The 26,326-nt window shown below is 41.0% G+C and overlaps 1 protein-coding gene across 27 annotated transcripts in view; it reads right to left on the reverse strand.

Moving 5' to 3' along the window:
- The window catches only part of JAKMIP3 (Janus kinase and microtubule interacting protein 3), a 187,792-nt gene that overhangs the window by 115,275 nt on the left and 46,191 nt on the right, over window positions 1-26,326 (reverse strand). For 24 of the 27 annotated variants that reach the window (XM_050959345.1, XM_050959349.1, XM_050959348.1 and 21 more), the window contains one exon: window positions 9,158-9,400. In XM_050959345.1, the coding sequence (XP_050815302.1) occupies window positions 9,158-9,292 (135 nt within the window). In that variant the 5' untranslated portion in view covers window positions 9,293-9,400. Of the gene's footprint in view, window positions 1-9,157; window positions 9,401-12,582; window positions 12,675-26,326 lie in introns of those variants that run through there. The other 3 variants (XM_050959347.1, XM_050959344.1, XM_050959365.1) reach the window with 2 other exon arrangements.

Here is a 26,326-nt window from a genome sequence, read left to right on the forward strand (position 1 = left end):
TATTTATACCACTTACATCTGTCAAAAACCTCTTATTTTTTAATTAGTGATTACTAATTGTTGCCTTGCATACATGTATATTTCAACCGTTAAGAAAAGATGCATTGTTTATCTTCTCATGACTGGTGTTATCATGGAAGGAAGAAGAAATGGCCAGTAAATACCACCTGCAATGACAATGGATATTCATTAGGGAGGACTGGAAACACATTCCTATGAGGGCTTGTAAAGGCTGCAAAGAGGAAGAGGATAAATATAAATATGCTTTGTACTGCTGGGTTGTCAGATCAGTTATGATTTAGAAAATAAACTTACACTTAAAATCTACAGGGAGGATATATAGTCTAGTACACTAGTTTAGCACACAGTTATCGATTTCCTAATTATTTAAAGACCTCTGAGTTCATTGTTCCAGAGATGTAATTACATACCTTCTTCAATGACATTAGCTTTAGGCTAGATCAGGGATTGGCAACCTTCGGTACACGGCCCATCAGGGAAATCCACTGGTGGCCGGAACAGTTTGTTTACCTGCAGCGTCCACAGGTTCGGCCGATTGCAGCTCCCACTGGAGGCAGTTCACCATTCTAGGCCAATAGGGGATGTGGGAAGCGGCGTGAGCTGAGGGATGTACTGGCCGCCACTTCCCCCAGCCCCTATTGGCCTAGAACAATGAGCCGCTGCCAGTGGGAGCTGCGATTGGCCGAACCTGCAGACGCTGCAGATAAACAAACCGTTCCGGCTGTCATAGTATAATTCCCAAATCTGAACCTTAGTGTCCAAAATATGGGTACTAGCATGAATTTTCCTAAGCTTAATTACCAGCTTAGATCTGATAGGCTGCCACCAATCAGGACTTAGGTAGAGCGCCTGATAGACTCTGGTCTCCCCAAACCCTTCCCTGGGGACCCCCAAGACCCAGATTCCTTGAGTCTCACCACAAAGGGGAATAAACCATTTCCCTTCCCCCTCCTCCCCTCCAGGTGTTCCCTCCCTGGGCTCCTGGAGAAATATACAGATTCAAGCTCCTTGAATCTAAACAAAGGGATTCCCCCTTCTCCTTTCTTCCTCCCAGATCTTTCCCCCACCAATTCCGTGGTGAGTGCAGACTCCTTTCCATGGAGTTTTACAAAAGATAACCAAAAAATCAATTAGATTCTAAAAAAAAGAGGAAAACTTTAATAAAAGAAGAAAAAACATAAAACTTGTCTCTGTAATCAAGATGGTAAATATACAGGTTTTTTCAGCTTATAGACAATAGAAAGAAAGCTCTCTCCAGCAGAAATATAATTTAGAATACTTTCACCCAAATACACAGTAAAACTCTACCAGCCAGATACACAGTTGCAAATACAGAAAAACAATTAAAAGGACTAAACTGTCTTTCTACTTTTGTACTTACAAAATTGGAACAGAAGATTAGAGAGCCTGTAGGTATGTGTAGTCACTCTCAGAGCCTAGAGAGAGCAAAGCAAAACCCCAAACCCCCAAACAAAGGCTTCCCTCCACCTAGATTTGAAAGTATCTTGTTTTCTGATTGGTCCTCTGGTCAGGTGTTTGGGTCCCTGTTTGTTAACCCTTTACAGGTAAAAGAGACATTAACCCTTAACTATCTGTTCATGACACCGGCCACCAGCGGATTTCCCTGATGGGCCGCGTGCCGAAGGTTGCCGATCCCTGGGCTAGATCCTGAACTGGTGTAAATCAGAATAGCTCCATTGACTGCAAAAGAGCTACTCTGATTTACATCAGATGAGGAACTGATCCTAACCTTTTAAAATAGCTCAGGTTTAACACCTCACTTCAAAAGTTGTTCTTTTTTCTATTTAAAGAAAAAAACAAAAAAAGCCTTGAGCTCACTGTGCTTTAGATTTTGAGATAGCAAGAGGTTTTTAAATGCCAATGGACTATCACTACAGAACACATAAGTAGCACTAAGAAACACAGCAAAATGAGAAATGTTTACAGAGCAAAAATAAAGTACTTGAAAATTCTCTCTCAATTAAAAACTGCTTCTTATTTCTGAAGTTTATTCCACAAATACAGATTGAAATGAAGTCTATTTTAGTAACTTCAAGGCAGTTCTTGAGCAAAATGAGTTAGCCATATTTAAGGAGAATAAGCAACTCTCCTCTCATGGGCAATCAAATCACTTTGGCAACACTTAAGAAGAAGTAGTTCTGTAAACAAGAGTTTCCTTTGTTGATCTAGGAAAAAGAGGTGTTAATGCTGCAGCTTCACCATATTATCCTTACTGCACTGGTTCAGTGCTTACATTATATTCACAGAGGAGGAAAATGACTAGCGTGCAGGGCCTGTGCAATGATCTCCATGCTACTTAAGCCCCACGGATATATAGAGCAGAGAGGCCTCCATATGCTCTGAGCCATGAAGGGGGAAGTCAATCCATAGATTCTTCAAATCCAGCAGCCCAAAAAGATGCTGTAACAAGAGTGGGGAAGCAGTTGTTCCCACAGCTACCCCTCAGTTTTCTGCTGTGTATGCACCTTCCATTGAAGATTAGAAAGGTAACTATGAATTTCTTCTCTTTTGCATATTTATGCTGGGGTTCTGATATTATTTCATTATTAATTTTAGATTAATATTACTGCAAAACTAAACTGTGGATGAGGTTCCCTATTTTTCCACATCTTAAAAGTTTTCTAAAGATTAGCATGAGCAGTAACTGAAAAATCCCAGTTCATTGTTCTTTATTGATTTATTACATATTGAGAAGAAATCTTCCTGCAAGTCAAGGAGAAACCATAATGCATCTCTAATAACCCTGTGTAAACTACATTACCATCAGGTCATGTCATATCTGGGATGCACCTCAGTTGGGGAACAGAGCAGGGGAAAGCAAAGATGGATGTAAAGACAAGGCCAAGGAGGGCAGAAGCGAGTTTATGTTTATGTTTTGGAGTTTGCTGGGTGATTCCAGGGGAGGGTCCTGTAAGTCCCACCCCTAAAAGAACGGTGAAGCTAGAAACATTGTGGGGGAGGAGGCCTAAGAAAGACTAGATTGAAAGCAGTCCAGGGAGATAGCAGCAAGGAGTTATGCAGATCAGACCCTGACTGCTGGTTGTAGGGTCCATGGGCTTGAACTCGGAACATCTTCTTGACCAGGGTTCTTCTCCCAGCCACTGGTAAAATGCCATGAGGCACGAGAAGAGAACAAGGATGACAGAGAACCCTGAGAGAAGGGCATGAGGAGCATTTGGCTTAGCACTAGGGCCAAAGACATTTTTGTAAGGACAATGGGATGGATTTAAATATGACTGGGCTAGAGGGCTCAGTTACAGGAAAGAGTGTAGTTGTAGCCATATTGGTCCCAGAATATTAGAGAAACAAGGAAGGTGAGGTGATATCTTTTATTGGACCAACTTCTTTTATTGAGAGAGACAAGCTTTCAAGCCACCCAGGGCTCTTCTTCAGGTTGGAGTACTTTTCCCAGACCTGAAGAAGAGCTCTGTGCGGCTCAAAAACTTGTCTCTCTCTCCAATGGAAGTTTGTCCATAAAAGATATTACCTCATCCACATTTTCTCTCTTACAGGAAAAGAACCTGCAACACCATGCCCAGCTATGTGAGAACATGCCAGTGGTGGCATGCACTCCAGTCCCATAAGGCTGGCGGGGCTCAACTCCCTGCTTCAGGCATTGCAGTCTCTGGGGTCCCCACACCACTCAGGTTTAGCCCAGCCGTCATGATGATGGGACTCTGGGTGGGCCAAATTAGAGTGAGTGGCATTGCAAGCCCAAGAGCCAGGTTACAACTCCACTCACACAAATTTGGTCCAGTCAGGAGGGCCAGGGCCAACCTGAGAGGCGCTGCACCCCCAGAGGTTGCAACGGCCAGAGCAGAGAGCCAAGACCAGCCAGCCCCACAGCACAGGAGCTGCAGGAACTGCCACTGTGGGGTGAGTGCCAGGCAAGTCTCAACCTCAGAGGGGGAGTCTGACTGAAACCACCCTAGGGCCTCCACCCCCAGACTATTTACTGATCATGACAGGCCATTGACATTTACAGATGGGTCCTGAGCCCAAAAAGGTTGAGAACCACTGCTGTAAATCATGATTTTTCAGTATTATAACATACCATGAAAAATTACCCTGGGCTGCAGTTTCCCCACACACAGTTAACCTGGGCACACTTCTAAAAAAAAAATGAAATTTGATTTAAATTGGTTTTGACATTCATTTTGAAATTAATTTTACACAGCTATACAGCTACAGTAATTTGTGACAACTTCAGTACCTCTAAGAGCTCTGTGATAGCTGAGGCACACATCTCCACAATAACTGTAGAATGCCAGAGGCGTCAGCACAGTGATGGAAGAGCTTTTTATTTAACAAAAGAGCCTGAATGAAGAAACAGGAGACTAAAATATACATGAAATTAGGGGAGTTCAATTACCCCAACCACCTCTCCATAGCTCTGGTTCAAAAAAAGATTCCTATCTGGGGGCTGGTCCACACTACGCTGTTAAACCGATTTTAACAGCGTTAAATCGATTTAATGCTGCACCCGTCCACACTACACTGCTCTTTATATCGATTTAAAGGGCTCTTTAAATTGATTTCTGTACTCCTACAAAACGAGAGGAGTAACACTAAAATCGATATTACTGTATCGATTTAGGGTTAGTGTGGATGCAAATCGACCTTATTGGCCTCATTCTTTTACAGTAGCTACCCACAATGCACTGCTCCAGAAATCGACGCTAGCCTCAGACCACGGACGCACACCACCGAATTAATGTGCCTAGTGTGGATGCACACAATCAACTTTATAATATCTATTTTATAAAATCGGTTTTAGCTAATTCGAATTTATCCTGTAGTGTAGACGTACCCTAGGATAACACTTACGTAGGTGTTTAAATCCAACTGACATGCTTCTGCAAGTGTCCTTGTGATACGGGTAAGTCATTGAATCGTTCAGAACAATCTTTACAATTTCTCAACAAGGGCCTGATCCAACTTTCACTGAAATCAATAGACTCCTATTTGTTTCAATGGGAGCTGGATCTTTCTTTGGTGATAAGGAAACTCGCATCTTTCATTTTTGCGAAAAAAAAACAAAACAAAAAACAAACTTCCTTCAGCAGTGCTCATAAATATAATTGTACTGAATGTTTAAATCTAACTCCAAAACTACACTGTTCCTATAACAAAGTTCCCACCAATAACCTGAAGGCTATGAAACAAGACCATCCAACAGCACTTGTGACATATGCCCACATTACCCAAAGCATATATATTAGCTGTCTGCACTCTGAATCTATCCTTCTCCAAAGTAAACTAGACTAGATTCTTGGGATCTAGATTCTCCCCAAAGCAGTAGAGAAAACACTGCTATGCTTCACAGTGTTATTGTAACTGTGTTGACCCTAAAACTAGTTCATAAAGGGGGAAACTCTGAAGATAGGAGATCTGCATCAGATAGATGTATAAATCTCTCTTGAGAAATAGCCATGTGGTATTATAAATAAGATAATTCCTCATTGGAGAAGGTAATTTATGAAAATAAGAGAAAGGACACCAGTAAGCCAAAGGAAAAGACCAAACATCTCTAAAGGTCAACACAACATGAAACATAATTAGGCTTGGAAAAACAGAAACAAAATTAACAGCCCTTTGTAAATGATCAGTAATAAAGATAAAAGCCTGAAAGACAACATCCTGATTTTGTCCTGACTTTAGCACAATCAATCAAACAAATAATAATCCTTTGCAATTCTAGGAACCTTTCATCCACAGATCTCTAAGTGCCTTATAAACATTAATTAATATAATGTAAATATATAGGTAAGTATTATCATCCACATTGAATAGACCGGCACACTGAAGAAAATAGAGGTTAAGTGACTTGGCCAAGGACACGCTTCCACCAGATTATTTCATAAAATATACTTATCCAATGCTCTGAGTGTCAACTATTTTACATTATACTCACACAGTACATCACCTATATAGTTTACCCATTGCCAACACCAACATTGTTCTTATTCTAAAATGTAAGATCTTCCCTCCTAACCTGAAAATCTCCTAATCAACCCTGTCTCTCTGAAAAAAAGTCTTGGATAAACAAATAGGCTTTGCACCATGCTTGAAAGTCAACAAACTCTGGCTCCATTACACCCTAGGGTTAAAGGAAGAAAGCTGAAGATCTCAGAGGTCTGGCCCCTACAAACACTCTCTCAGTGTATTCTATCCCTCTCCATCTCTCTAAGTCATCTCTCCTGTCATTCTCTAACCATTTTCCTCTCTCTGTTCCCATCCCAACCTTCAAACTACTATTCTGCTGTCTCAAATTAAGTGCCAGTGAAAACATGATTTCTGAAGAGTTTCAGAAAATGTTGGCCTCAGTCGTCCCATCCATTTTGAGGCACGTGCTACCAAGAAAAGACTGTTGGCTTTGCTCGACAAGACTGTTGGCCAAGTAGGCAGCAGAAGGCAATAGAAATAGAACAAAGGATACACACAGTCCTAGTGCAGTAGATGAAAATAAGTCATGACACTGGAAAATGGAGTTGTGTCTAAATGAAAGAACTTGTGCTCTCCAGATGCCTGATTTGATTCTGAAATGATTCCAACTCTTCCTGCTTATTCTCGAACGGAAGGAACACAAACTGGCTGCAGAGGAAGGGAAGTGAGGCACACAAGAGAGTAGACCAGGACTGGAAGAAGATGCTTCTAGCAGATGGGGCCAGGACTAGTCTGCACTTAATGAAGATAAGATTCCAAAACTAGCCTCAACTCAAGAAACACTCCCTCTCCCCTCAGAGCTCACAGTGACCACCTCTTAAACCTTAGAAATTAACTAGTGTCCAAGGTGTTAAACATTTAGGAATTAGCCAGTTTATTAGTGGTTAAACTAAAGCCCTTTCTGCCCATCTTTTGTGGCTGTCCAGCTGAAATCAAAGATATTATGGCACATTTCAAAAATCGCAGGGAATACTCCAGATCTTCTGTGTAACAGTATGTTTATTCTCTCAGTAATACAGGGGAGTGTGTGTGTGTGTGTGTACATGTACAACTGTTGAACACATAACTGTCATGCTATCCTACACAGTCAGTCACTGTAATATATAATTAATAGAATCATAGAATATCAGGGTTGGAAGGGACCTCAGGAGGTCATCTAGTCCAACCTCCTGCTCAAAGCAGGACCAATCCCCAGACAGATTTTTGCCCCAGATCCCTAAATGGCCCCCTCAAGGATTGAACTCACAACCCTGGGTTTAGCAGGCTAATGCTCAAACAACTAAGCTATTACTGAAAAATGCTTTCAAATACTATGAGCACATATGAACCTGAACAGAGCCAAATTGTATATCAGTTCAAAAATGCAGTATGAACTCACCAGATCTCCTCGCTGAAAGAGATGTATTAAACAGTGAAAGTGGACAAAGCCGTACTCAGTCTGAATTATCTGAGCTTTCTTGTCCACAACAGAATGATGAACAGGTGTGTTTTTCAATTAAAGTATAATCTTGGAAACCACCTTGAGAATAAGGTCTGTATTCGACATGGCCAAGTAATGATGCAAATTATGTTAAAATGCAAAGTGCGTATCTGTTCCTGCTGAAGTAGGTGTACTTTACATTGCATCTTAGCTCTTCTGAAAAATTAAATTATTTGTAAATACTAACACCCAATTAATTGAGATGGGCGAAACTTAATTGTAGCAAATTCATTAAACCATAATTAACAGATTGGCTAAATCCTGGCTCCAAAACACCCTTATATCTTGAAATTCAGATCCAGACTTCGCGGCTTGTTGGTCTATAGAGGCACAAATCAAAACTGGCTTGGTTTTGGGACTTGGGATTGGAAATCTTGGAGCTTGATCTAGAATAGCAACGTGCATCCAGCTTGATGGGTTGTTAGCAGAAAACCCAGACACAATTGCTATAATTGTGAAAAAGTAAAGGATGAGAATAATCCCTGTATCAAGCACATTGTCTGCAAGGAAGATAAAAAATGTAAACATTTAGTGGAAAAGTATTCATGAGAGAGACAAAAGATTTGGACAGCATTGAGCCTACTGCTACCAACATGCCATCTGTCGGGTTTGAGATAGATGCTTATTTTCATGTAGCTTTTGCTGGCATTTAGCTATACTGTTTTGCAACTTCATTTCCTTCTGTATCAAGCATTCACTATGCATCTGAGACACTGGTTGCTAAGGAATTTGATATTTATACTCCTTTGCTTTTCCACCAAAAGGCTGTAACCCTGAAAGTACCAGATGAATATGATGAACAGATGGATTCTAACATGTGTAGGGAATACAGTCTTTTAGCTCATATCACAACTTGAAATACAACTGATGCAGTTTTTAAAATCATGATCTTCTCTGTCTGCCTTGCACAGAATGCTAGTAAAGTTGGTAAATTTACATATATTCTAACAATTTGCTATATGCAGAATCTGTTTCAGAATTTTGCCATGTAAGGCACAAAATAGATTTACCACTCCTAAAAAAGGTCACAAATAGTTTTCAGTACATTATTCTAAAAGCAACTCCAAGCTTCATGCTTCTGAATACACAACCAGTTAGTCTAATTTGCTACCATTGCTCAGAATTAAAGAACAAATTGTCCTGAGCACAAATTACCATGCCAACTTGTTTGATGTGTATCTTTAACAAATTAATGATGGTATCCTCCCTTCTTTTTCTGATGTATAGTACCTGCTGATAACACAGCTTCTTCCACCACCAGGGGGGCCAATTAGAGAGGCTACTAAATAATTAATCCAGACACGGATTTGTGCAAAAATATAGTGCAAACATAATTTGCAGGTTTCATACCAAAAGTAAAAATTAAAGGAACCTCATGTAAAATTTACTGCACTATTTCATGAGCAACCTTCTAACAAAAATGCTCAACATTTTATTGAGATGTATTGCAAATCTTGAATCTAATTTACTCAGATTATGAATTTTTCCCAGATTATGAGCACGCACAATGCACAGCAACAAAACATAGCAAGGCATGGCTAGTTCTGACCCTGTGTATGAAAAAATGCTATACAGTGGCTATCAAATAACACTGTACCTCACCCGCCACTGTGTGGGGCTGGGAAGGAGGAGTGTTTAGAAAATAACAAGATATTCTTTTCTTTAATTAATGGAAAAAAAGATGCACACCTTACTCTTTTCTTGTTGGAGCTCTATTTGAATGTCTGTGAGTTTTGTCCTGAGCTCTTCATTGGCAGCTTGTAAGGCAGCTAAGGCATCAGGTTTTTCTCCCTTAGCTCGGCTGCTAGCACTCTTCTTTGACATTGTGAGGCAGCGTGACGAGGAGGGTAAAATCCCAAGCAGAGAGAACCCTCCGTTCCACCACTTGAGGTTTCTCTTCCTTGCTTCTGTCCACTACATTTTCTTATTCACCTAGAAAGAGGGAAATCACAACTGCCATGAAAGTGCCAGAGTTTAGCGGGCTCCACAATTAGCAAATAAGACTAATGCAAGATTCATTGTAGTGACTTCAGACAAGATTTCAAAGCGGTTCATGAGAAGTTACTTCAGAGTAATAAAATCTGTCACAGTGACTAATGGCCCGCAGTTTTCCCTTAGTGTATCAACTTACACAACTCAGTAAGATTATGATAAACAACCGTGAACAAAATTTTTAATTTTCATGTATTTATGAGGATGAATTAAGTTTCAAATAACAGACTACAACAATGATATTATAAAGACAGGCAGTGCTTTGGAGAGTCCCCTTAAAGGTAATATGGACTGTATGTTAAACTATAGAAGAAGAGACCTGAAGACAAGCTCTGTGTAAGCTCTAAAGCTTGTATCTCTCACCAACAGAAGCTAGTCCAGTAAAAGATATTACCTCGCCCATCTTGTCTCTCCACTACTTTAATGTCACCCACTGGCAGCAGTGTGGCCCAAGATTGTTCCATAATAAAACTTCTAAATTGAGGAAAGCATAATTAAGCATACACAGAATGTACAATAGAGTATGTGTAGAAATTAGGATGCCAACTTATCAATGAAAATAAAAGATCTTATAAGTCAATACTCTTGAGGTAAGGTCAGTAGAGTTACTGAAAATAACAGTTACCACCCACTTTTTTGGGGGGTGGGGGGCAGGGAACTGCTGAACACATTCTGCATATCAGAGATTTGGTAGGATTATTTCTTTTCTATGTTCCTGGCAAAGAAAAATAAAGCTAAAATAAACATATTTGTCAAACTGGATGAAATTCACCTCTGTGCAGAAAGGTACAGCATAAAGCCTATGTACAATACCCTCTTTTGGGGGCTGACGTCAAGCTTACGTGATGAATAAGCCTTGTGCTTTCTGTACAAAGGCAAATTTTACCCAAGAAGAGAAGTTATTAGGATTTGTCTGTATGTGATCCAATTTCACACAACTCTTAGTTTACAGACCATCCATGAAAAGTATTTGTCTAGCTATGGGAACAAAACTCTGTGCTATATAAGTTATCAACAAGTCACTCAAAGTGCCTCATTTCTTCCCCATGATCTATAATTACAGTTCTATTTTTCAGTAGCTTGAGCATATGTCATTTCATAACAACAAAAAGTTGTCAGGAAAGACTATTCAGAATGTTGAACTCAGTCCATTCATGGTCTTTTACTAAGTCAGGAGGATGTGGACACATTGTGTGATCTTATAAGTCAATGCCCCTGTTTGTCTGTTTCTTCTTTCACTCAAAGTAAAATTTTCTGAAGCTGCTGTTTTTATAACAAAAGTATCTTGTTAAAACACTGTAGCCATTCCACATTTATGTGCGAACTAAAGATTCCTAATTATCCTGACTGCTGCCAAGGTTTCCTTTTATTCCTCTTTCACTCTGCTGCTTAGATGTGAGCATCATGTCTGAATATTGCCAAATTCCCATTGTACTTCATATCTCTTGCCACTTTAACAGAGCTGGGCAGGAAGCATTTGTTTTCATCCCAGGAGAGTTTAAGATTCAAAAATGTTTTTTCATCTTGAAACAGAACAAAAATCTCAAATATTTCCACAAAATGAAAATCGGAAGAGAATAAACATTTTGGAGCAGGTCAGGCAAAATGTTTGATCATTTCAAAACACTGTATTTGGATTCCGACCTTTTAAAATGTAACCCTTTTTTAGTATAAATTAATTCAAATTTCACAGTGAAAAGTTGTTTTGAATCAAAGTTGTTTTCTCTAGCAGCATGGTCAGCAACAACAACAGATATTATATGGCTGTAACTTTCAGTTTCATTAGGACAAGGTCAGAGGACCCCACAACCCAGAATGGGTGGGGCTGGGTTAGAAAGTCCTGCCCTGAAGAACCTGAGGCCCACTGTAATAGCTGGTAGGTAAGGCCCCACCAAATTCTTGGCCATGAAAAACGCATCATAGACTGTGAAATCTGGTCCACCCCGTGAAATCTGATCTTTTGTGTGCTTTTACTATATACTATACAGATTCCACGTAGATCCTGACCCAAAAGGGAGTTCCAGGGTGGGGTCACCAGGTTATTTTAGGGGGGTTGCGGTATCGTCACCTGTACTTCTGTGCTGCCTTCAGAGCTGGGTGGCCAGAAAGTGGCGGTTGCAGAAATAAGCGCAGAAATGCCTTGAGTGCTGGGCTCTTGCCCAGCAGCTGTAGCTCTTCAGCTGCCCCTCTCTGAAGGCAGCGCCACGACCAGCAGTGGCACGGAAGTAAGGTAGTAGTACTGCAACCCCCCCTACATTAACCTTGCGACCCCACCCCCCACATTTCCTTTTTGGTTGAGCAGGCCTACAATTACAGCACTGTGGAATTTCAGATTTAAACAGCTGAAATCATGAAATTTATTATTTTTTAAATCCTATGCCTGTGAAATTGACCAAAATGGATCCTGAATTTGGTAGGGCCCTACAGACAGGTTTGCAGCAGAATGCCAACAACCTGGGAGCAAGTAATCTATTACTGAGTGTTAGTGGTTCAACTTGATCTCCATGGGGGAATGTTCATGACAGAGAGATCAAGATAGCGTGTTAAAGAGAAGAAATGGATGCTCCTTTCTGCACTCTCTTTGGACTATGGGTGAGGAAGCCCATTTCCTTCTTTCTTTAAAGGTGAACCAACTACAGAATCAGTTTCTCCTCTCTTGGTTTTCACACCTCAACTGCTAGAACAGGGCCTCATCCTCCCTGATTGAACTGACCTCGTTATCTCTAGCTTGCTTGTTAGCATATATATACCTGCCCCTGGAAATTTCCACTACATGCATCTGAGGAAGTGGGTATTCACCCACGAAAGCTCATGCTCCAAAACGTCTGTTAGTCTATAAGGTGCCACAGGATTCTTTGCTGCTTTTACAGATCCAGACTAACACGGCTACCCCTCTGATACTTAACACACACACACAAAGCAACAACCATCATCTATCTTTACTGCTCCTTTATACAAATATTTCTTTAAATTGTTTTTCTTCTTTATAATAGAAATATCAATAATTTTACTTCCCGATTTCCTTATTTTCCCCTGAAGGACTTTAAAAAATCTTAGAAATCTGAATAATGACATCTTGTTTCCAGGCTGAAACCTGAGCTTCAGCTGGTCCAGACTTTTACCTGGGATGTAGAAGAAAGATTCAACATTCTCTCCCAACTCTCTTGGAAGGCAAGCGCTTTTCAATTACAATGTTCCATTATTTCCAATATTTCTATGGGGAAAACACAAACAGATTTTTTGTAAAGCTTTCTGGGGAGATCTTTATACATAAAGGGCAGAAACAAAGCCTGCTTTTGTTTTGTTTGTAGTTCAACTTTAGGGCCCCACTCCTGCAAATAGTTATATGTGTGCTTAACTTTAAACATGTGAGTATCCAACAGACTTGAATGGAACAACTCATCTGCTTAAAGTTAAGCACACATAATTGTTTGCAGGATCTTTCAACTCATTGCACATGGGTTAATAGGACTGGCAAGGAGACTGGGTTTAGGAGATTGTGAGAGTAGAAAAGGCTTGGGGGCAGGATTGGGAGCTACTGGAAGCAGTGGAAAATAGCTTGGACAAAGAATGGTGTGTATACAGACTGGGACTGGCTGGAGAGAGAGACTGGAACTTGGAGGGAGATGTGGAAGACTGGAAAAAATAGCATGTGATCATGTAATGAAAGACTCGCATATGCACTAGAGCAGGGGTAGGCAACCTATGGCACGGGTGCCGAAGGCGGCACGTGAGCTGATTTTCAGTGGCACTCACACTGCCTGAGTCCTGGCCACCAGTCCAAGAGGCTCTGCATTTTAATTTAATTTAAATGAAGCTGCTTAAACATTTAAAAAACCTTGTTTACTTAACATACAATAGTTTAGTTATATATTATAGACTTATAGAAAGAGACCTTCTAAAAATGTTAAAATGTATTATTGACACGCGAAACCTTAAATTAAAGTGAATAAATGAAGACTCGGCACAACACTTCTGAAAGGTTGCCGACCCCTGCACTAGAGAGCTGAATTAAGATTGTACGAGCAACCTTAATTATGGCATTTCCTAACTTCTTTGTACTTGATCCTGCAACCTTAAAGCTCTTTTAATATATTTTTGGTTGAATACAATTTACAGAAAAAGCAAACAAAAGCTGCTGATATTGTAAGAAAATTTTACAATTTGATAAACCTAGCCTTCTTTAGCATTCAAAATTTTTGCTTCTTTCACTAATGAGATCTATTACTTAGTGCTTGTCATATGCCAGAGGATTTTCACTATGAAAAACTTCAGTTCATATAGACCAAAACTGGAACAGTCTGTAGCCATGGGCACTGATTCTACTGTAATAATAAAGTATTCATGCATATTACTGTAATTTGCATAAGCCATTTGTTGCAAAGATGGACACAGTAGGTGTGGTCATGGGTTGTTTTAGATCCTGAGCAGATTAGAGGCATATAAAGCAACCTTATAGCAGTTTAAATCTGAATATCAGATACATAACAATCTGAAGAAAACTAGTATTTATGAGATTAGTTTTATTCAGATGGGTTTATTTTTCTGACAGACTGTGACTCAATTTTTTAAAAATTGGGTACTGGATACAAAATCAAATAATTGATACAATGAGCTAAACATAAAAGTACTATAAACTCTGTGTTACTAGGAGCACTACAGACTAACCTAACAGCTGTGGGACACTATAGGTGATGATGGGGGCTATGTAGCCAAACCCATTTCACAATCAGTACATCGGCGTGAATAGTTATCTATGTAGCAGCACAGCCCCATCTCACAAAACCTTGTCAGTTTTGAACCCAAAGAGCTGCTGCTATGTGTTGCAAAGGGAGCCTCTGTGAAGCTGGGTTTCATGTCCCTGTACAGGCTATCAAATTCCAGCCTCTCTCCTGTGCAAAAGACAGGGGTGGCTCCAGGCACCAGCGTAGCAAGCGTGTGCCTGAGGCAGCAAGCCAGGAGTTGCGGGGGGGAGTGTTGCCAGTTGTCGTGAAGGCGGCAGTCAGGTAACCTTTGGTGGCATTTCTGTGGGAGGTCCACCAGTCTCATGGCTTTGGTGGCAATTCAGTGGCTGAAGGCACGGGACCAGCAGATCACCCGCAGAGCAGCCACCGAATCTGCATGACCGGCGGACCTCCCACAGAAATGCCGACAAAGGCTTCCAGACTGCCATGCTTGGGGTGGCAAAAAACATAGAGTCGCCCCTGGCAAAAGAGAGCTAATGATTCTTAAATAAACATTGGTTTTTTCGAAACCAAATATATGGTAGCACCCCCTGTTATTAAGACTGCCTGATATGTCTCATTTTAAGGCCTTTTTTCAGTTGCTTATAATTTTGCCAAAAGTTAACCCATTTGGGCTGAAAATTTCCATAGCACAAGTCTGTCTCAGGCTGATTATTTGTTTATTTAAATAGCAGCCAAAATAGTTCAGCTGTTTCTGAGAATGAGGCTAATGGAAAATATGTTGTTTTGCCCATGTTAAATTCTGGTGACATTTTCTTTGGATAGCTCTAGTGCCCCCATTCTTTGGAGCAGGGAGTAGAAATTTGGCAGGGAGTGACCCTTTGTATCAGAGATGTGCCTTTTGCCATCCCCATGAAAAATCTGTCCAGTTATAAGCCTTTGTAAAAAATTGCAGTTCCAACGTGCACGGTTGATCCTTGCTGAATTTTACAGCTATCCCCCAAAGATTTTGTCTGTACTGGGCATGCTCCAGCCCATGGCCAAACAAGACTTTCTCTGAAATTGCAGCTCTGTGCTGCTGCAGCCAGGACCCAGCATCAGAACTGAGAGCAGTGAGCCTCTCTCTCTGTGACGGCAATAATGTCCCTGCTGGGCCATGGCAGCAAGGAGGAGAAAGCTGCCTGATTCAAATGCAGAAGAGACAAGTTCAAGACCTGTTCTTTTAATAGTTTCCTGCCCCCCCCTTCTATTTATATACACATATGATAAAAGAATGCTAATAAAGATGTAGAGTCAAGGCCTTGAAGTTTAAGAAATGCCAGTGCAACCTTAAAGCCTGATCCTGCAATTACTCCACATAGGCAGCTCCTTCTTCCCCGGCCACACACACACATATCCCTGCAGGACTGAGGCTTTAATTCTGCCCCGTGTGCATATGATACAGTCTGATACACTGATGCACTCTTTAAATACACATAATCACTTTTGATTATTATTTTTCCCCAACTGGACCCACTACCTCACTCAGTGTGCAGGATGGGCACATCCCCGAGAGAGAGAGTACAACAAAGTCTTATAATTTTGTATTGTATTGAGAATATAAAAATATGTTTATAGCTGCAGATGACAATATTATTGTCAGAGAATAACCAGGATATCACTTTGAGCTTATACATTTGACACTGTTTAAAATGGAGAGGACGTTACAATAAGTTTTCAGCTCCTACTAGTTCATGCACACATATACGATCAGGAGAAGCGCAATGTCACGCTGAGCAGCATGCTAACAGAATAATGAGATTTTCCCAGAGGGCAACTGTCTCCTCCTGACACCCCTCAAATAACAGACCTGGTACAAAAAGAGTTACATAAAGATTATCTTAGAGCCATTTAATTAGAAGTGAAAGAGACATAATGAGAACATTTGAATGTAGCCACTAATGATATGTGAGGATTAAGATGATCAAAACTAACAAGAATTTGATCAGAGTTGGTAAGAGTTACAAATCTATTCCAAATTTTTTAGTGCCAGACAAACCTGTAGAGTAACAGAAAACCAACTTTCCCTACCTTTTGGCACTCAAGTAAGTGTGCTGTGAACCTAGAGCCTCAGGTGAGGATTGTCCAGATAATACTGAGACAGCATATACCTCAGGTGAAGATTGTCCAGCTAATACTGAGACAGCATATAGGGACTTTGGGGAATAGGCCACATCAACTTGCATGTCCACTGGCATAGAATCTGGAGCTGGTCCTCCAATGGGGAAAAATGTACTGGAGAGGAGGCTGTGGCAGTGCTTCAACACATCTGCAAGAAACTAGCACTGAGATAGAAAGCTTGGGAGCAGAAGGGCAGGTATGGAAACAATGCCTGCCCTCCCAAGGGTGTGGCTCCCTCCAGGGGCACGTGTTGATGCAAGCTGTACCTCCCTGAAACAGAGGGAGTGAAACTTCCTCTATGGTTACAAGTTCATGTTCTCAAATTTTCAGGAAAGTGGGTGGAGAAAGTGAAGTGGAAGGGTTGCATGTCTGGTGGGGAAGGTTTCACATCAGTGAGCATGACCAGCATCCTGCTGAGTAGAAGACATTCCATACTGAGTTAGTTGGGATTTGATGAATTTCATAGAAATGTTGAGGTGAAAGGGACCTTGAGAATTCATATAGTTCATTCCCCCTGTACCAAGGTACACCATCCCTGTTTCTCTAATTTGTTCTTAAGAACTTCCAGTGATGCGGATTCCACAACCTCCCTTTGTGACCTATTCCTGAGCTTAACTATCCTTATAATAGAAAGTTTTCCCAAATATCTGATCTCCCTTGCAGCATATTAAGCTGATGACTTCTTGTCCTACCGCCAGTGGACATGGAGAACAATTGATCACAGTCCTCTTTATAACAGATCTTAACATATTTGAAAACATATCACCCCCAACATCTTCTTGTGTCTAGAATAAACATGCTCAGTTGTTTTAACCTTTCCTCAGAGATCAACAAAAGTGATAAAAGTTTTAGAAGGCATGCTGTCTTGTGAACTCGCTCCAATTTGTTCACATCTTTCTTAAAGTGTGGCACATAAAACTGAACATAATGCTCCAGCTGAGGCCTCACCAGTACCAATTAGAACAGAACAATTACTTCCTGTGTCTTATATATGACACTCCTGTTAATGCACCCAAGAATAATACTAGCCTTTTTCACAACTATATCACATTGTTGGTTCACATTGAGTTAGAGATCCACTATAACTCCCAGATCCTTCTCTGCAGTACTACTAATTATTCCTCATTTTGTATTTGATTTTTCCTTCCTAAGTATAGTACTTTGCACAGTAATTCGTTTATTTTTATGGCAATCGGATAGCACTGGCAAACATGTTATGAAATCAGTAAAAATGGTGGACTCCTGCACAGCAAAAATATATCACATATGGTTCAATCAGCCTTTGACCATATAGGACTATTTTGATCTCAAACTTTTCCTCCCCTCTAATATAATAATAATGAGTGATTTTTTTACAGCTGATTTATAAACCTTTAAAAACAGGTTTACATGTTGAAACTTCTGTGGGAATAAACAGACTCCCTTATAATGGAACAAATTCTGAAGAACTACAAAGGATAATCAGTGAGTCAGTATGCTATACTGGAGTCACAGGTTGAACTATAGGTTGCAGTGGTTTTATAATTCTATCTTATGAATCGAAACTTTGGGAACTGGGATTTTCAAACAGTGCTAATTGCAATTTCCTTGCAATATCAGCCTTCTTTCAAAGCAGTTAGCTATGCACTGTTATGGAAAAAAGCACCTGGGTTTGAGGACTCAAATTTCCACAATTACTAAATCCCAGCTCTGAGTTTACCTTATTCTTTGTAAACTGACTGGATGATGTGAAGACTCAAGGGAGAGAGCCAGATCCTTAGCTGATATAAACTGATGTAGCTCAATTGACTTCAGTGATGCTCCACCAATTAACACTAACGGAGGATCTGTCTGAGAATTTTGAAAGCTGAAAAGCTTAAAAGTGGCTTTTGTAAAATGTGCACATCTATGGGATAAGTTTATTTTTTCCTGACGATTCAAGAAATATAATCAGTTGATGTTCATCTGCAAGAATATATTTTGGGAGCTAAACAGAAGCATCAGAAGACATTGTTTCAAGGGACTCCAACAGGGTTTACTGAAAACCATCAGTGAGTTTATATCAGAAACAATAAAGAAGCAGCAATAAGCATTTGATATTGCATCTTACAGATGTTAGTATCCCTAAATGTTTTACAGAGTTAAGAAGCTACAGAAATAATAAATAGATGAAAGAAAAACAGGTTTTTGTAATACAATTATTTATTTAATTAGGGATAGTTTTTAACTTTACAATCTGCCTAGAGAAGGGGCAGTACATAGCTCCTCTGTCTCAGGAGCAGATCAGAAAATGAACTGTAATTCAGAGTCTAAATTCCTCCCTTGCTCAAATGGGGCGAGTAAATCATTTCAGCTCTTTTCATTGAGCAGCTTACTACTTTCCTTATGCCCCATTCTGCTACTCTGATCAACAAATGGGGAGAGGCTGAGCCAATTATCCTCCTACTTTGCTCCTCCCCTTCCACGTGTTCATAGCAGGCAGCTGCGTTGCCAACTCTGTAGCCAGAGTCACAATCTGAGCAGGGCCAAACAGGAGAATAAATGGAGCCTTACTTCTCCTTCTACCATTGTGCAACCACGTGAGGGCTGTAACAATCTAGCCATTCCATGGCACCTCTCTCTCTGGGGTATCTGGGTATGTTACCAAGAATAAAAGGGAAAATATTGACTAGCACAGAATGGAGGCACGGCCCAATACAATCCCAGCTCTATTCCTCCACAAACCAAATGGAAATAATAGCCTTTGGCTGCAGGTCTAAATGACAAAAATAAGTCACAGTAGACAATGTGTCTTGCATTGCTGACTAAAAATGGCTAAACTTGGGTTCTGGTGGATTATATGAGGAAGTGAATTCCAGAGTTCAGGACCCTAACCAAAGCTGTCTAACTGGCTAGATCAGTATATAGCATATAATACAACGAACAAGGAGGAGATCCATATTAAGTAGTTTTCGGTATTGAGAGATGCTGATACAGAGAGGATGCACAAAAATGCATCACCAGACTGCTCAGAAATGGGTCCATCTGGTGTGCACTATGCCTTTATTCCTAGGGATAATAACAAGAAGTTATACTGGCTAGATTAAGGCAGCTTTCTAGTGATGTCCATGACATTCTTTGTATGTACTAGGAAAAGCATTGCTGTTGGAAATTATGAAAGTATTGTTGGGTTTGTATTAAAAAGTCATAGCTTTGTAATACACGAAGAAAAAGAGTGTTGTCTATTGGTGCATGTCCGTGTACACAGATGATTAATTAAACCATCTGGGGAATAGTGGATAAATACCAGTCTTAAAAGAATATTGCTTCCAAACACCAGAGGGTAGGACCTGCCACGATCAAACTCCAGAAACATATTGCTCAGCTCCATAGAACAAAATTCTGATACAAGTATTACAGAGTTTACATGGAGAGCAGCTCATTTGCCAGCTCCTCATTTGAATGAAGCCATCAATGGCAGGCTGGAGCAATACACTATATTTTGCTCTGATAATGATGTAGTTTTAGCAAAGAGCACAAATGTAATCCTAGAATTTATATCATTAAGGAACACATCACAAATGATCAGTCTACAGTCCTTAAATCCCATTCTCTCTTTTAAAGTTCCTAGAGTGCCCCAGGCTGACAGACGTACACTTTTATTTATTTTTATTGTTTTAAAGACATAATTCTTATATTCTGCAGCATGGTCTTTACTGAATCATCCTCTGTGAAAAAAAAATCCACTAAAATTCACATTTGAAACATAGTCTTAGGGAGCCATCCCTTTCCCGCATCTTTCTTACTCTTTGCTCTCTTGCATTCTATTTCATTCCCAGCCCTTCTGCTCCATTCCCTTCCTTTCACTCCTTTTTCACCTTGCCATGCCAATCTGACTCCCTGTAGTCCCTTTCTTCTTATCCCTCCTCACATTCATTCACTAAACAAACAGATCTGTTCCCTCTATGATCCTCAAACGTCACTAGAAGTCTGGCTATTAATCAGCTTTGATGTAAGCATATGGAAAGGTTTTCAATTCAACATACTGATTTAACTAGTGGGAATTCAGATCCTGCTGCGGAACTACAGCTCAGGAGTGCACAGTGCACCTCAGGTTTAAACCACGCTTTTGCGCTCCCTCAATCCTGAATTGGTTGTGCACCAGGCAGGTTCTGTTTTAATGCTCTAGAATTTGCCAGCTGCCAGTGACCCCAAAGACATGTGGCAGCTGGAAATCAGCAGAACATAGTGATGCCCCAGGCATTCCTCCTTGCCCCTGCCACAGCCTCTACACACCATCCACACGATGATGGAACAGGAGCTTTCTACATCATTAGAAAAACCCTTTACTTTGAGGGAGATATTTCCAGGACCAGCTATTGTTAGCAGGGCCAGCTCTAGCCATTTCGCCGCCCCAAGCACGGTGGCACGCCGCGGGGAGCGCTCTGCCGCTCGCCGGTCCTGCGGCTCCGGTGGAGCATCCGCAGGCACGCCTGCGGGAGGTCCACCGGAGCCGCCTGCCACCCTCCCGCCAACTGGCAGAGCACCCCCAGTGGCATGCCACCCCAAGCACGCGCTTGGCGCGCTGGGGCCTGGAGCCGGCCCTGATTGTGAGCGTTCACACCAATGGTGAGATGCAAAGTTATACTGTGCCGCTCAGAATCTGGGCCTATATTTTCAAACTACCACTTCCCATGGAGCTGGCCATATTTAAACCTGTCTGTTTATAGCAAGCCCTCTTTTGCTGTCGGCAGGGTTTGAACCCAGGATCTTCAGCACTGAAAGGTATGAGATATCTATTTGAGCAAAAGGAAAAATTCAGCTAGCTGGTAGCTGTAGTAGTCTCTTATTTTATGTGAACCAGACACTAGAGGGGGCCAAAGACTCACACTTCCCCTAGTGTGGGTTACTCTACACTTGGTGAAACTTTAATGAGATCAAAAAATTGTTGCTACAAAAGCAACAAGAAGGTGACCAAGAAGTTAATAAAACTCAAAGACATATCTGTTATCTAACAAATGTAATGAACATGCTTACTCCTTATATATTTCTGCAATTTATAAAAACTCATTTTGTTTCAGTGCTTGTTTTATTTTCATTGCTACATTTAGCATTGTTGTCAATTTTGTAGCTTCAATAACTTGGTAGCATTTTATTAGAACATTGTGTATTGATATTTCTTTATAAAACTCACAAATAAACTCCCTTTCCACTGTAACAGGGATGGCCAAACTTACTGATCCTCTGAGCTGCATACAGCAATCTTCAGAGGTTTGAGAGCCGGGGTGCACCTGCCAGGGCTCGGAGTTTCAGCCCCGTGGAGGTACCTGTCAGGGCTTAGGGCTTCTGCCTCACTTTTGCTGAAGCCCCGAGCCCCAGCCAGCGTGCTCTGTGGGGCTGAAGCCCCAAGACTCCCCTCCCCTACCCCACCACCCCACTGCAAGGCAGAGGTCCCGAGTTCCCCTCACCTCAGTCTGGTAGGTGGAGAATGGAAGGAGTGGGGGGGGGACTCCAAGAGCCACACTTTAATGGCAAAAAAGCTGCATTTGGCTCAAGAGCCACACTTTGTCCACCTCTGCACTATAATTTCTATCCTAATAAATATAGCTACCAGGGCGGCTCCAGGCACCAGCATGCCAAGCGCGTGCCTGGGATGGCAAGCCATGGGGGGCGCTCTGCCGGTCGCTGTGAGGGCGGCAGGCAGGTTGCCTTTGGCGGCATGCTTGCGGAGGGTCCGCTGGTCCTGTGGCTTCGGCGGACCTCCCACAGACGTGCCACCGAATCTGCGGGACCAGGGACCTCCCGCAGGCAAGCCACCAAAGGCAGCCTACCTGCTGTGCTTGTGGCGGCAAAATGCCTAGAGCTGCCCCTGTTTTCAAGTCATTAGGCAGCTCACATCTCTGCCCAGGGTATGAGGCAATCCTGAATTGGCATGGAAGAACTAGCTGATGCCCCTCGTACACTCTTTGGCAGCTTGGGAGCGGACACTAGATGCAAATATGGTTCACTTCAATTAAAATAAAAAGGAAGGAATCAGTGAATATCTGGGAACTGGTGGGATGTGGGAGAGAGGAGGCAGCCAGGCATTTTGCTGGTGCCTCCTTGTGGTTGATGGCCAGTGCAGGTACTCAGAATGTAACGGATACAGTTATTAGATGACATGGATTGGAACAGGATTTAAAGGAATGCATCCATTAAGGAAGCTGAGGACGAGGGTTTGAGGGTCCTAAGTTTGGAACAGCAGGGAGCTGACCCTCTCCTTTTATAGCCCCCCTTTCACCTCACGGAAAGGAAGGGTGGTGGGCTTTCAGCAGCAGAGCAGGCCCCTCCTGGCTGGGGATTATGTGGAAAAGATTAAGGAAGAGATAATGACCGGCACTGTACAATTTGTCATCAGATATTTGAGTGAATAAAGTTGTGGCCTAATTAAAAACACATCCATTGCCGTCTGTCTGTCTTCCGCTATGGCCTGACAAAGGGAGAGCAATGGATTTGTTCACAGATCTTAAAGCCAGAAGGGACCAATAGGTCACCTAATCTAACCTCTTGTATAACACAGGCCATGGAATTTCACAAGTGATCCCTGTAATAAGACCAATAACTTGTGTTTCACTACAGCACATCTTTCAGAAAGGCATCTAATTTTGATTTGAAGCCATCAAGAGATGTGGAATTTGCTGTTGCCCTTGCTAGTTTGTACCAATGGTTAATCACCTTCATTGCTAAAACATTTCCCTTATTCTAATTTGAATTTGTCTGACTTCAACTTCCAGCCATTGTTATGCATTTCTCTTCTCGGTTAAAGAGCCCTTCACTTGGTATTTTCTCCCTTTGATGGTATACCACAAACACGATACCTATTGGTCTTTTTGATAAGTTAATCAAATTGAGCTCTTCCTGTAAAGGATTTTTTCCAGCCCTTGAATAATTTGAGTGGCTTTTCTCTCCGTACATGTACAAAGCAGAGTAGACAGCACAGCTACAAAAGTGACCACAAAAATCTAGAAGAGGAAGCATTAGGCAGTTTTGCAAGTCTTGCATATTCTCAGCACAGGAGATGAACCAATCAAAGCTGAAGGGCAGCTGTTGAGTGGTTTTATACAGGAGCATCTGTGAGTTCCAATCAGTCTTAGCTGGGAGATTAAAGCGAGGAAAACATGGCTGTATCACATACCTGCAATATTTTGAGTCTAATTAAGTGTTATTTTAAACCTTTACTTATTAGGGAGCCCTCGTACAAAGATTTTGTGGTTTACCATGGAGGGAATGGTTTGAGGGGGAATTGTTCCCCTTTGGCTGGGAAAGGCACATTTAGATATTTCAGATGCTTTAAAGTTAGGATTTTCTCAGAGGCTATGTCTTCACTACCCGCCGTATCGGTGGGTAGCAATCGATTGCTCGGGGATCGATATATCGCGTCTCATCTAGAAGCGATATATTGATCCCTGAACGTACTTATATTGATTCTGGAACTCCACCAACCCGAACAGAGTTGCAGAGTCGACATGGGGAGCCGCGGACATCGATCCCGCGCCGTGAGGACGGTAGGTAATTCGATCTTAGATACTTCGACTTCATCTACGTTATTCACGTAGCTGAAGTTGCGTATCTGAGACTGATTTTCCCTCGTAGTGTAGACCAGCCCTTAGTTAAAGAACAGAACAACAGCAGTAAAGCTTAATGAGATGAGACGCTATAAATCTCTTATCTGATTCAATGGGACCTACTCAGTAGTCCTCTGAGGTACAGCACTGTAGAAATCTTGAGAATGCATTATTTTATCTGCAGATATCTCATACTTATGCCATAATGGCTATAGAAACGATTAAGCAAACTAAGAAGAGTGTGTCAGCTACTCAGAGAGGACTGACTGCTCCCAGTAAAAAGGATTCACAGGCCAGACTTTTCTGTTTGCCAACAAAATAGAATAATATAGATGTGAACTGAGCGACACTGCAGTTATCATTTCAGGTAAAACATTATCATTTAAGCAACCTCCTAGACAAAGAAATCATTAATAAAGATCAGAGTAGAAAGAATTTGGTTGTTTGTGTGTGCGTGTGGGTACTGTAAAAGGAATAACATACCCTTCACCGTAATGTACACTTTGTAGAGTACTCTGTAGCAAGAACAGTCTTTGTGGAAGTCTGTATAAGGATACACTGGTTAAAATGCAATAGCTGAGCTTTGAATCTGTGTATCACTTTCTGAAAAGTTCAAACAGGCAGAACTCTGGCCTGAGACGCACTGGCATGCACGAAAAAGTAAAAGTAGTTCATAATTTGCCCCAATAGTCTGGTTACAGTAGCTGGTGCTCACTTGCCGCTCTTGGAAATAGCCTTTCAGAAGAAATTCTTTGAGGAATGACATTAAAACATAGCAGAACAGCGCATATACATAGACATGGGCAGTATGGGGGAGATTATCTGAGGCAGTGCATTAATAGCCTTTATTTTAAATGGTTTTTTTCTGTTATTATAATTTCCTATTTTATTGCAAATAAGAATGAATTATGCAAGTCAAATGGGGCAAGTCAGCTTTCCTCATCTAAATAGAATAGTAAACTCTTCATATTTCTGATACTGGGAGAATATATTATGCATACGATGCCTGGCATGTATTATGTTAAAGATGGCATTAATAATGCACCATAGGCAATCTTTAGTCAGACTCATTTTGCCTCCTGATTTGTTATTCAAGATCAAGCTTCATTGGAAAATGTGTTTTTGAGATTGAAGTGTGTGAAATCAATACTCCAACATTACTTTAAAAAAAATATAAAACAGTGTCTACAGTACAAATATGTGTCAGAAACCCCACACCATTAATGTTTAGCAATTTCAAGTACCATGACAAAGGATTGTGAGATATTTTTCCTCCATCCTTTTTACTGAAGAATTTGTTTATAATTTTAGGTTTACTCACAAATGTTTGTCTTTTGCATGAAAAATCTCTCATAAAAACTCACTGGCAGCATTGCCGATGGCTGAGTCCTCACTTCCAGGATGCTACACATGGGGGATTTCTTCTTGAGTAATCTCAATTCTTCATTTAAGATTGCCGCAGAGTCTGCACATCCCAGCACAAGAAAATGAGTTTTCTTATGGGGGTGTGTTTTACATTAGCCCAAAGGTTCTGCTAATGTAATCATATCGTGTGCTATTTTTGTGCACATATTTCTCAGAGAAAATACATTACTGTGCAACTCTTAGAATTTAAATTGTAAATTAGTTTATCTGGCTTCAACTGAATGAAAATCAATACAAATTTGGTTAATGGATTCTGACATGAGAAAGCTGGCATGACTGTAGTTAAAATGAGCTGCTCACTTGGGACATGCTGTTCTGGCAAACAAAAGTGTCCGAACCTTCCTACACCTGTTATTAATCCAACCTGTTTAAAGCATAAGAGAGCAGCTAAGTTACAGGAGACAACATTCAGGTTGAGAACAAATTCTGTATGAGCTTGTGCAAAACACTAGAACAGCACAATGAACTTCTTAGAAGACTTGACCTGGGCTGTCACTGAGATGGTCTATGAGAACAGTGCCCCAGTGAAAGCTACTTTGGGGTGGAGACGGCTCCAAGTTCAGTACGCTTGGAAGAAAAAAAAAAGGGTTTTTTTACAGGAGTGAATGTGAGTAAGTGTGTGTGCATGTGAAAGAGAGATTCATGAACCTTTATCCTGATGTATGACTGCATTTTGTTGAACTATGTTAGGATCAAATTAATTCATGGATAAGTGAAAATCTGGTTGGCTATTTTTACCTGGATAGATACACTAGATATACACCTTATTATTGCTTTTAGGTAGGGCTATCCATGCTGTTATAGTCTTCCATTTAAAATGCTCTGAAATGTCTCAAAAATTCTCCCTTTAGGCTGAAGCTTTCCATATTTGAGGAAAATCCTTTGACCCTTTCTGAGTTATGGAAGAGTAAAAACAAAAAGGCTTTATTTCATAGCTCAAATGATGTCTAACTTCTTCTCCCTTCACCAGTTACTCAAAACATTGCTGAACAAAAATATTTGGCCCTTGTCATATCAATATTCCTCCAGGAGGC

The sequence above is a fragment of the Gopherus flavomarginatus genome, chromosome 6 (genome assembly GCF_025201925.1).
Source record: "Gopherus flavomarginatus isolate rGopFla2 chromosome 6, rGopFla2.mat.asm, whole genome shotgun sequence".
Classification (NCBI taxonomy): Eukaryota; Metazoa; Chordata; order Testudines; family Testudinidae; genus Gopherus; species Gopherus flavomarginatus.